The sequence below is a fragment of the Elephantulus edwardii genome, unplaced genomic scaffold, assembly GCF_000299155.1.
Source record: "Elephantulus edwardii isolate Elephantulus edwardi_28Jun2011 unplaced genomic scaffold, EleEdw1.0 scaffold00055, whole genome shotgun sequence".
Lineage (NCBI taxonomy): Eukaryota > Metazoa > Chordata > Mammalia > Macroscelidea > Macroscelididae > Elephantulus > Elephantulus edwardii.
The window spans coordinates 8,471,343-8,483,526 of record NW_006399805.1 but is presented as its reverse complement, the minus strand read 5'-3'; the positions used below and the strand labels follow the sequence as shown (position 1 = coordinate 8,483,526).

The 12,184-nt window shown below is 46.3% G+C and overlaps 1 protein-coding gene and 1 pseudogene across 2 annotated transcripts in view; both read right to left on the bottom strand.

Annotated features, from left to right (window-relative positions):
* Nucleotides 1-715: 715 nt before the first annotated feature.
* On the bottom strand, nucleotides 716-1,955 carry LOC102854119 (annotated as a pseudogene).
* Nucleotides 1,956-6,478: 4,523 nt separating this feature from the next.
* Nucleotides 6,479-12,184, bottom strand: part of AKR1D1 (aldo-keto reductase family 1, member D1) — a 50,534-nt gene continuing 44,828 nt past the window's right edge. For both annotated transcript variants that reach the window (XM_006887152.1, XM_006887153.1), the window contains 2 exons: nucleotides 11,075-11,157; nucleotides 6,479-6,521 (listed from right to left, as the gene is read on the bottom strand). In XM_006887152.1, the coding sequence (XP_006887214.1) occupies nucleotides 6,479-6,521; nucleotides 11,075-11,157 (126 nt within the window). The remainder of the gene's footprint in view (nucleotides 6,522-11,074; nucleotides 11,158-12,184) is intronic.

Here is a 12,184-nt window from a genome sequence, read left to right as displayed (position 1 = left end):
TCCCCCACGACTGTGTGATGCAAAGGTTTTACCCTAATTCTTTCTGATACCTCAGAGGCAGAGAGAAATGGTCCCCATGTCACTCCGTGCTGGGGAAAGGTTCGATGCTCAGGGGCCTGTGCCCAGAGCAGCTTTCCAGTGCAGGACACGCAAGACACAAGGGACTCTCTGCCCAGGTGTCCGGGGCCATCCAAGCAGGGCTGAGGGCGATACCTACCGAAGGCAGGGGCTTAGGACAACCCCCAGGCCGCAGCCTCACCAGCATCTGTGCAGAATCAGGACCAGAAGAGGCAGCAGTGACTATGCTTCCCTGGAAGTGCCTCAGGCCGCAGCTCTGCCAACAGAATGACCAAGAACTGGACATGCATGCATGGGCAGGGCCACCATCAAAGGAATGACTTCACCATACCACTCAATACTGACATCCTACGTGCAGTACTCAGACAGTTCTAAGTTAGCCACTTAACATAAAGCATCACTACATAAAATTCTCTTTTAAAAGTCTTTGTAATTGTTTGATCCTGAAAATTAACTTATAAAACATTGTGCAAAAACACTGACTTCAAATAAATAGAAGAAAAAAAATTGGGGTGGACAAACTTTTTAAATGAATAGTCAGAAGGCTCCAGTCACTCCTCAGTGTCTGCACGATGCACGCACCAGCAGGCCAGGCCCTCACCCGGGCCCGCTGGCGAGTCCGCGAGGTGTCCTGTGCTCAGAATTCACAGTGGATGCCACTGCTCAGGTCCTTCACCACGCCAGCCTTGACGAGGCTGAGCAGCAGCCTGGTCTCCGTGGTCACGTTGTGCATGGTCTGGAAGTTCATGGCAGCCATGCACTGATTGTCAGAGTAGTGCAAAGGTATTCTGGGTCGAGTGAGGTCATAGCCAAAGCCTGCCAGGCTGACCTCGTCACACAGGTGTGTGGCCAATACCATGGCAATAGCACCCATTGTGGGCACGTTCTTATCTTGGCCCCAGAACCTGGACTGTGGCTCTGGATACTGAAGGATGTCAGAAGCTGTCTCTTTGATAATTGTAGGATTCAAGATCCTAAACTGTTTTGGATGGAGTGGGATTTTTTCCGCCACTTGCTTCCAAAAGAACAGTCGCATCCAAAATGGCAGGGTTTCATTCTTTATCATTGCTTGAAGCCAGCTGAAGTCAACACTCTTAAATAAAACAGCAACAAACAAGTCATTGGAATAATATTCAAGGTCAGATAGTGGTGCACCCCTGATAGTAGTTTCATTTCCAACATGCTCTGAGTATCCCTGAACTGGGGCACTGTTTAACCCATCACCACATCAAACTTGTTGAGGGCATGGCCCAGCTCTAGACCGTTAAGTATCCCCCCCACTTCCGACGACCACACAGCTCCGAGAGGCCTTGGCTTTCAGGTGTTCAGGAAAGTCGTGTTCGGGCAAGCTTTCCAGGAGGACCTGGGCCATGCCGGAGAACTTCCGGAATCCGAAAGGAGGGCCATACTTGTACTCAGCCTCGTCCACCTTGGCAGCAGGCGTCACAAAGGGCTGCAGGTCCAGGCTGTACCGGCCCTTGAACAGCTGCGCCATAGCCTTCTTGGCAAACCCGGGGCGGCACTCCCTCTGCAAAACTTGTTGTGTGCAGCTCTGAGCTCTCGTGACATGGTTGGGATTCACATTAGGCGTTCTCGTGTCACATTCTTCAAAAGCATAATTTTTCTTGACGATATAAAAGATCCACACTCCGAACATAAACAACGTACATTTGACAGTGTTTTTGAACAAGCTGGGCCTTCGCATCTTGTTCTGAGGACGGGTGTACCATTGCAGGGACGGTCCTGAACAGTCACTTCTCAGCTTCACAGTTATAATCACTGGGCATCACTCGGCCGGCAGGTGCCGCCGCTGCCGACACCCCAGTCTGCGGCTGCAAAGGATGCAGCTTCGCGCCACCGACCGTCCTCGTCCGCATACTAGACACAGGGCGCGGGCGGCCCGCCAGCCCCAGGCCCCGGCCCCCCGCCTGCCCCGGCGGCGCGCTCCAGCTCCAGTGCATGTATTTGTATGATGGTGGTATTCACTGGACTTCCTTGTATGCGTATGGATATTATCTTGTCACTCACAACATTGTATTTCAAGACGGAATGACTTTTCAAAACTAGAAATGACTTTTTTTAACTATGAAAGCAACCCCATTTTTTCTCACCTGGAATCCCAGAACACTTGATTGTGCTTATGTGAAACCTATACTTAGACCAGGATGTAGTTATCAGAACAGAGCAAAGAAACACTGCATGGTTCAAAATTGGGAAGGGGGTCTTCTAAGGATGCGTCCTATCTCCATGTTTTTTCAATCTATATGCGGAACAGATTAATGGAGAGGCTGGGCTCTATGAAGAGAAATGTGGCATCAGAATTGGAGGAAGACTTGTCAATAATCTGCGTTATGCAGATGACACAACCCTGATTGCTGAAACTGAGGAGGACCTGAAGCACTTGCTGCAGAGGGTCAAGGACTGCAGCCTTCAATATGATTGAAGCTCAACATCAAGAAAACTAAGATTCTCAACACTGGGACAATTGGCAATATCATGATAGATGGTGAAGAGATTGAGATTGTTAACAGCTTCAGTTTACTCGGCTCCACAATCAACACTCTTGGTACCAGCCAAAGGAAATTACAAGATGAATTGTATTGGAAAAGTCTACTGTCAGAGACCTCTCCAAAGTACTGAAGAGCAACAATGTCAGTCTGGAGGCTAAAGTGCGCCTGATACAGGCCATGGTCTTTGTAATTACTTGCTATGCATCAGAAAGCTAGACAATGATTAAGAATGATAGAAAGAGAATTGGTGCCTTTGAGCTGTGGTGCTTGAATATTGAATATACCATGGACTGCTAAGAGAATGAACAGGTTCATCCTAGAGAGGGTTAAACCAGGCTGCTCATGGGAGGCAAGGATTCTGAAGCTTTGTCTGATATACTTTTGACATGTTACAAGGAGAGATCAGTCATTGGAGAGGGACATCATGCTTGGGAGGGTGGAGGGCCATCGCAAGAGAGGAAGACTTTCGATGAGATGGATTGATTCAGTGACTGGGTAATGGGGGTAAGTGTATCAGAGGCAATAAGATTGGCACAGGATAGGGCAGGGTTTAGGGCTGTTATATATAGAGTCACTGTGAGTTGCACGCAACTCGACAGCACCACCACCAACAACACAAGTACAATCCAAGATGCCAGGCTCCATGATGGGGGCCCTTCTCTCTTTTGCTGGTGGAGAAATGTACCTGTATCTGTATCTGTATCTTGTATCTGTAGAGCTAGTGTTTCCTGAAGGTCTCCGTGTGTTCTGGTCTTCCCAGTGTTGGGGAGCTTCATTGTGGAGGGGCCCGGGTCCAAAAAGCACACATGCTCCGCTCTGAGTGTTTCTCAGTACTTGGTGCTGAGCGTCTCCCCACTTAGTTCATTTTGCTCCCTTTTTATCTCTAAGGAGATAAAAGATATTCCAGGCTATGCCATAGGATGGCGCCCCTGACATTAGTGCTGTGATGGGATTAGGGAGTGTTATGTCCCTCCCTTCATCTTCCTACAACTATTTGGTTCAACAAATCAAATTGTTTAATAGATCTTATTACATCAGATCATTATATTCTTGTATTTTGAGAGAACACAATTCAATTCATTGCAATTTCCCTTTACCTGTCTTCTGTTATTTTCATTCTATCTCTTCCTTGAGTAAGAGAAAACTCCTCTCACATAATCTTTAGGGGGAAAAAAAATATTTTCTGCCCTCCTGACAAATTGAAGGAACTCTCTCTAATGCTTGTCTTTTTAAAAGTAGTTTCGTATGTGGGGTTTTTATGCCTACCTTTATACCACTCTTTTCAAAATATTATTTCTTTGTTTATACTTATAGTTTTGGTGAATATTAACAGAACAAATAAGTTTTCAATTGAACAGTTCATATATACTGTGCTTGAAGGTGTGACCCCCTCAGTGGAATGAGGTTCCTCCAACATCCCTCCTGACCGCACCAGCTTCCCCAGTTCAGTTTGCCATTTTCTGCTCCTTCTTGCCTTAGTTTGGGTCTGTTTGCGTGTGTGTGTGTTCCCCCCCGCCCCAGATATGGCTCTCTTGGCCTCCTGTGATGGATTACTCTGAGAAGCACGTTCCTCATGATTGCGGCTGTTCACATTACAGACTCATCTATCGCTCAGCTGAAATTTTAGCCCTCACGACATTTGTAAGGACTTACACAGCAGGACCAAGGCGTAAGCCCCAATTCTGCATCTGCACACCCCTTTCTCTCCTCTCTTCCCCATGTGCATGAACAGGACACACAAGCAAATGTCTTTACACTTAATTTAACTCAGATAATTCTTCCTCTTCTTCTCTCCCGTCCCTTTTCTCTGCCTGTCTTCACATGTGTCTTCTCACCTCCTGCCTCAGTTCTCTTGATACTGTCTGCCTCTTGTCTACCAGCCACATGAGTTAGTCTCTCCAGAACTCATCATTTATGTCCCCTGGTGACTAGCGCTCCTCAGGGTTGGTAGTTTAAGATCTAGAAAGGCAGTGACCAGCAAACCAAGTTTCCATTGTAACCATGGGACCTGTGAGAGCCGGAATGCGATAGAATTGCACACAGGATCTTTTTTGTTTGCATTTGAGCTCTTAGCCCTGCACCACCAAGGGCCCTTTTCCACATATAATCTTTTCTTAAACTCTCTTGCTGTGTGAGAATGCTTTAATGTGAATGAATGAAGCAGATTTCTCTAGCACATCACTGTGGTTGGATTCTCATAATATTTTTATTTCCTTTAAAATTTTTACATCCAGCAAAATCAGCAGTCTTCTCTGGAACTTGAAACTTTCCCGAAATTCAATAGCTATCCCAACACCACTTTCAGAAAATCTTCAACATAGTAATAGTTTTTATAAAATGTCTTTCTTCAATATGTTCCCCAAAGCATGCTTTTAAAATGCTTCCTTTGAAAATCACTGTGGATAATTTTGTGACACAGACTTCACCTATGTAATGCATTTTTTCCCAAGCCACTTTATGTAATGGTGTCATATGATGAACATACGAAAGAATGAGAAATATGCATGCACCACGTTGATGTCCAAACCCCTAAAGGTTGGACTTAGCTAATTATGTTTTGCCCAGGTTGAGTGAAAGCTACACAAACATGCATTGGATGGAAGCCAGAAAAGAAAATCTCTGTGCGTTAGGCGGACGTGTGTGGATTTAGTGATCTGTTAAGATTCTTCTACACCATAATTCAGAGAACAACAGATGCCTTTGAATGATGATGTTCTGAAGAAGACTGACTACCCCACGGGTTGCCAAAAGAACAAACACAATTATCTTGGAAGATGTGCCCCCAGAACGCTCCTTCGAAGCAAGGATAGGAGACTTTGCCCTGTTGCCATTGGGCATATTGACAAGAACCATGTGCCTGGAGAAGAACATCGTGATTGATGAGCAGAGTGAAAGGAAAAAGAAGACCCTCACCGAAATGGGCTGACACAATGGGCTCAAACAGGACAATGGCCAGGTGGATGACACAGTGATACACAGTGATGCACAGTGCTTCATCTGGTTGTACCTGGAATCGCTGTGAACAAGGGCCAACTTGGTGGCTTCTAACAACACCAATTTTAACACGTTGCTGCAAATGACGGCAGCCATCCTGCACATTTTAATTAATAAAAAAAGGAACATCATTTGTATGAAGTCTACTAATGCACTTATTTGTTAATTATTCAGTAATACATTGGGGGGAAAAAGATGTCACATTCCAGATATCAATTGTGGGTTTTTTTTGTGCCATCAAGAGTTTTCATGGAAAAACTGTGACAAAATGTGGTAATTTTCACTTCCAAACGTACGACTGATGCTCAATTTCATATGGCAGTCATAAACAATTGAAAAAAAAAATGTGTTTCTAAGCATGGTCGTCAATTTTAAAGTGTGCGGCAATGTGTCGAGATTTTTTTTTTCTCCACGTAGGCATCCCCCTCTCCAAAAGGCACAGAAAAGCATGTTTATGACAAATGCAGGCTCTCGCCGTGGCTGTGTTTATTTTTACATCAGTGGTCAAACCACTCAGGCCAAGACAGAGCCCAGTGGTATTGCTGGCTCCAAGCCATCTTTGTTGCCACGTTCGTCATGAAGAAACCCACACTGCAGCTCAGATGAGTCGTGATTTATGAGGAGGCTGACTTTTGAACCCTTTCCCAAAGTGTAATGTATTTTGGTTCTAGAACCCAGAGACAAACTATTAGCTACCATTTGCCAATAATTATTTCAACAAAGGTGAACAGTTTTTTTCTTGGATATCACTAAGTCAAAGCTACACCAGACAAAAGCTACTTGTGTTCCCACCAATCTTCAGAGGATCGCGAAGTCCCTTTTATGTCCATGCTGAGGAAACCACCCAGCCAGCCTCCTGGCACGCACAGCAGGAAGACCAGATGAGCTCACTGACGTCAGTATTCATCAAAAAATGGGTATTCCGGGTGATCACGCCACCTGCCCAAACAAAAGGAAGACATTCATGCTCAGAGTTGCACAGCTGTTTGTGTTCTTTAAAACACTTGTGCTTCAGCCACTGTTCCTCATCTCTTTCTGCCCGGCTCCGGCTGTCTCACTTTCCCGGGCCCCCTGAGGTTAGCACCTCTCCTTGGGGCCCTGCACAGTGCCCTGTATGGGAGAGGGGACAGGAGGCCACCATAACAAGGTTCCTGTGAAGATAGAAGCCCAGCAGGTGGCCACATCTGCCTATCTTTGCAGCCTCTTCCACCCTCCTGTCCCTGCTCTCTTGATATTATCTGCCTCAATTCCACAGGCCACACTAGTTAGTCTCTCCAAAACGCCTTCTTCTCATCGTTTCCATCCGCCTGTCACCAGCGCTCTCCAGGGATGAGTGTTTGAAGTCTAGAAAGGCAGTGACTAGCAAACCAAGCCGCCATTAGAACCATGGGGCCTGCGAGAGCTGGGGCGCAATAGAATCACCTTGGGTTTCTGGGTCTTGCAGGTTTTCTGCTTTCAACAGGGTACTTGCTCTGCCTGGAAACATTGGCATTTTCCGTCTCTGACAGGTTTCCGCCTTTCCCAAGCTGGTTTCTGCAGGTTTGATGGCACAGGCAGATCTCTTTACTGCACTTTGCTTTTCTGTGCTTTGCAGCTCATACACTGTTTACAGGTGGAATGCTCGTGGCAGCCTGGCACCAAGCCACAGGTGCCCACTCTGGGTCTCTGGATCACGTGTGGCCGTTCTCACACTATGTCAAGCTTCTTCATCACGCTTTTACACACTTGCTGTGCCACAGTCTAGTGCCGACATAGCTTTTGTACGCAGACACTTGCTCAAGGCCATCGAGTGGAAACACTCAGCGCTATAAATTGCACTAGAGATTACACATCTTTCTCCCATGGTAATTCAGACCTCAGAGTCACTGGTGGCTTCGAATCACCAGAAAGTCACCACTTTGGGGTTCAGAGCACAGCTCTCTAAAACTATTGTTGTTATTGATATGCACTGTTGAGTCATTTGCAACTCATAGCTACCCCAGGTACAACTGCTCTGAACCCTGCTCTATCCTGAGTCAATCTCAACCTCATTGTCTCTGGAACACCCACCCCCTTCATACCAGTCACTGAGTCAATCCATCTCATCGAGGGTCTTCCTCTCCTGCGCTGTCCCTCCATCCTTCCAAGCATGATGTCCCTCTCCAAGGACCGGTCCCTCCTTTGCAACATGTCCAAAGTACATGAGTACAGAGCTTCGGAATCCTTGCCTCCAAGGAGCAGCCTGTTTTCTCTCTCTCTAGAACAAACCTGTTTGTTCTCCTGGAAGTCCATGGTATATTCAATACTATTCTCTTGCACCACAGCTCAAAGGCATCAATTCTCTTTCTATCATCCTTAGTTATTATCCAGCTCTCTGATGCATAGCAAGTGATTGCAAAGATCAGGCACACCTTGGACTCTAAACTGACATCATCACTGTTCAGTAGTCTAGAGAGGTCCCTGACAGCAGACTTTCCCAATGCAATTTGTCTTTGATTTCCTGGCTGCTGGTACCAAGAGTGTTGATTGTGAAGCCAAGCAAACGGAAGCTGTCAACAATCTCAAGTTCTTTACTGTCTATCATGTTGTTGCCGATCAGCCCAGTGGTGAGAATCTTTGTTGTCTTGATGCTGAGCTTCAATTCACATTGAAGGCTGCAGTCCTTGACCCTCTGCAGCAAGTGCCTCAGGTCTTCCTCAGTTTCAGCAAGCAGGGTGTGTCATCTGCATAATGCAGATTATTGAGGAGTATTCCTCCAATACTGATGCCTCACTTCTCCTCATAGAGCTCAGCCTCCCAGATGATCTGTACTGCACAGATTGCAAAGGCATGGAGATAGGGTGCCTTACTGGCGTACACTTCTCCTGATTTTGAAACATGAAGTGTTTCCTTGCTGTATTCTGATGACTGCTGCCTGGTCCAAGTATAGGTTCACTTACAACCAAGTGTTCTGGGATTCCCATTCTTCTCAGAGCCAGCCACAGTTTGTTGTGATCCACACAGTCAAATGCTTTTGCACAGTCAATGAAACACAGATAGACATTAATCTGGTACTCTCTTCTTTCAGCCAAGATCCATCTAACATTGAGTATAATATCCCTAAACCCCCAGAAATAAAAGATGTGAGACACTCTTTATTGCAGTGATCTGGAACTGAACCCACAGTGTCTAAGAGGTTTGCCTGTTTTATTACTAGGTCATTACTATTATCTGAGAGCTGGACAATGAACAGGGATGACAAAAGAAGAACTGATGCCTTTGAGCTGTGGTGTTGGTGAAGGGCACTGAACATTCCATGGACAGCTAAAAGAATGAACTAAAATACCCTGGAGAGGGTGCGGCCTGAGTGTTCTTTGGAGGTTAGGATGATTGAGCCCAATGCTGCAGTCACTGTGTCAGTCCCTCTTGCTGAAGGTCTTCCTCTTGATAACTCTCCATATTTTCAAGCATGATGTCCATTTCCAAGGAGTAGCCCCTCCAAACATGCCCAAAATAGATGAGTAAAAGCTTCACCATCTTTGCCTCCACTCTGGCTGTCCTTTTTCCAAGACATATCTGTTGGATCCAAGTAAGATGACAATCTCAATCTTTTCTCCAACTATCATGATGTTGTTTTTTTGGATTCATGGCGAGAGTTTTTGTTTTCTTGATGATGAGATGTAATCCATATTGAACGCTATAAAGATTAGTCCATGAAATCCTGTGGGATAGTTCTATTCTGTCTCATGGGATTCCATGAGTCAGAAGAGATGCAGCATCTATATTCCTTTCTACTTTAAAGGACCTTGGAGCTCTGGTGGCCTAGTGGTAAGAAACTGCAATCTTAAAAGCACCTGGTTCAAATGCATCGGTGGGAGAAGGATGGGCAATCTCCCCTCATATGATTAATGGCTTCTGAAAACCCACTGGAGGCTCAGCAATGGGTTCCAATTCTACAGTACAACAAACGTTTCTGGAACTCTTGTGGAGCTAAGGCAGACCGCACAATGTGGCTGGTTCTGTTCCCGGCCAATCACAATAAGTCAACTCACACAAATTGTTTGATTTATCAGTGCACATAAAAGTTATGTTGATGCTGTAGCGGTCTGTTACATGCATGGCAGCATTATGAAAATGCTTGAAACAATGGTTCAATATATTGGCTGCTAACTAAAAGGTCGTTATGTGTAGAGAGAGCTACGTTGACCTAGTGGATAGAAAGTGATGCTACCAAGCCAAAGGTGGGTGATTTTAATCTGTGGCCCTCAGGCCTGGTTTTAATTGTTTTTTGTCAAACATTCTTCTAAGTGGTATAGCCCTGGTCTGTCTATTTGCTGTACAGAGGTAACTCGTGGTGGCTGTGATGCTAAACACTGTGACACTGATGTGTCAAATGCAAGAATAGGTTCCCCATGGTGGACAGTGTTTGGCGGAGCTCCCCGATTAAAACAAGCTTGGAAGCAGGAGTGGCACCCACTTCTAAAACAGCTTGCCTCTGGAAACTCCATGAATGTGGAGAAACGATGAAAGTTATGGAAGTGTTCGGGTCTTTTATTCATGACTACGAGTCATCTGTGACTCAACGACACTTAACAACAACAACAACAACAACAACCAAAAGGTCAACAGTTTGAACTTACCAGTTGCTGCAGTAGAAAGATGGGCGATAGAGGACTCCGTTTGCTTCTGTAACGAACTCCAGCCTTAGAAATCCTACAAGGCTGTTGTTCTCCTCTGTCCTACAGGGTGCTAGGAGAGCTGGCGCTAAGGCTGTGGATTTGGGTTTCATTTGGGGCATTTTTAGATGTACCGCGACTGTTTCTGTTGTCTAACTGTATCAGCTAGCTGGTAAAAGATATTATTCTGGGAAAAGGTAGAGGATCATTGAAAGAGAGGAAGATCCTCAACTTGATGGCTTGACACAGTGACAGCAACAAGGGACTCAAGCACGTGGGAGATGTGAGGAGATGCGGGCAAGGGCCAGGTTCTGACTTGTGCTTCACACACAGTCAGCTTGATGGAGCATAACCACCACCACCACCTGCAGCGACTAGCCCCTTCTGAGAGCATTTCCCAAGTACTTGTGCTCAAGTCTTTCCTTCTATGTTTCTAAGGATCATTCTGGCTGTACTTTTTCCAAGACTGATGTTGACAAATTTTGAAGGAATCCAGGGAATTCTGCTTGGGAGCAATCAGCTGGCAGGTAGAGCAAGGCATACTAGGGAATAAGGAGAAGAGACGAGGCACTGGCTACCCTCACTAAGATCACAGGCATCTGAGGCAGCTGACTGGCTGTTCTATGGAATCACTGTGAGCTGGCATCTGTTTGACAGCTATCTGTTTGTAGGCACTTTCCTCACTTGCCTGGCCTGGTCTCCCCCCGGGCTGGCCAGTCATGTCCAGGACGTGCTGCCCACAGCCTTTGTCCTGCGCTTTCTGTGGACATAGCAAGGACTCGCCTGAGTCCTGCTGGTTGGAGTGTGACCCGTCCACACGACTGGGGAGTACTCTATGACCAGTCCCCCAAAACTTACATGTGCAGCTCCACAAAGCGGACATTTTTATTCAAGCCTTCCACATTTTTCATTTCTTCTTCAGTGAGGGAGAAGTCAAAGATCTGATGGAACAGAGACAGAAAGCTGTTAACATCTTTGAAAGGAGGCAATGGACGTGAACAGTGGGGCCAGTCAGGAGACTGTAGTGGAGCCCCCCCTACACACACATAAGCTCTGCCAATGCCAGGCTGCTGCGGAGGCCACCCCGTCAGCATGGAGCTCAGGAGTTCATTTTGCCCCGCTGGGAGCTCTGGTGGCCTAGTGGCAAGGCGCTGTACAGTCAACTCAAAGGCACATAGTTCAGATCCACCAGTTGGAAGAAAGATGGGCAGTCGATTCTTATGCAATTTACAGCCTCTGGAGGGTCAGCTATGACTTGGTTCTGACTCAACAGCACACAACAATACAATCCACTGCCAGGGGGGGTCTCCTGACACGTCCTTATGTCGGAACAAACTTTCGACTCTGGTGGCCTAACAGCTCAGCCTGAGAAGTGGCATCTAACAACAACAAATGTTAAAGGAAGGTAAATGCAGAGGAGAATAAATCAAGAGTGAGCTCACGGGTTGAAGCGGCTCGGCTCTGGACTGTGGGCAGGAAAGGACTCTTAGAGAAGATGGCATTTGAATAAAAACCTGCAAGTGCTGAGGGAGCCGCCTCCCGTGCCCTGGGAACGCCCGTGTGCCCTGGGAACGCCTGTGTACCCTGATGGAAGGGTGCTGAGCGTGGAGTAGTCCCACGCCGACACATGCCAGTGTGTGAGGAGGGTGCCACAAGGTAGTGGGCAAGAGGAGAGTTGATGAGACATGAGGTGAGCAAAGCCTGGAGGGCCTGTCCCTTGTAAAGGACAAGTGCAAAAAGCCCTTTTGATTCAGAATAAATGACTGAATTAAACTCAGCTTTTGCTGATCTAAATGGGTATTTTTCATTTGCCGGTCAAGGATAAATGCTTACTGACTGAAACATTTTTTTAAAAAAAAATTGAGATTTTAATGAAAGTTTATAAAGAACGTGGATTTCCATTCATTCATTGTTGCACATTTTTCTCCCTGTCCACCCCTCCCCCCACCCCCAGTTCGCTTTTTTCTT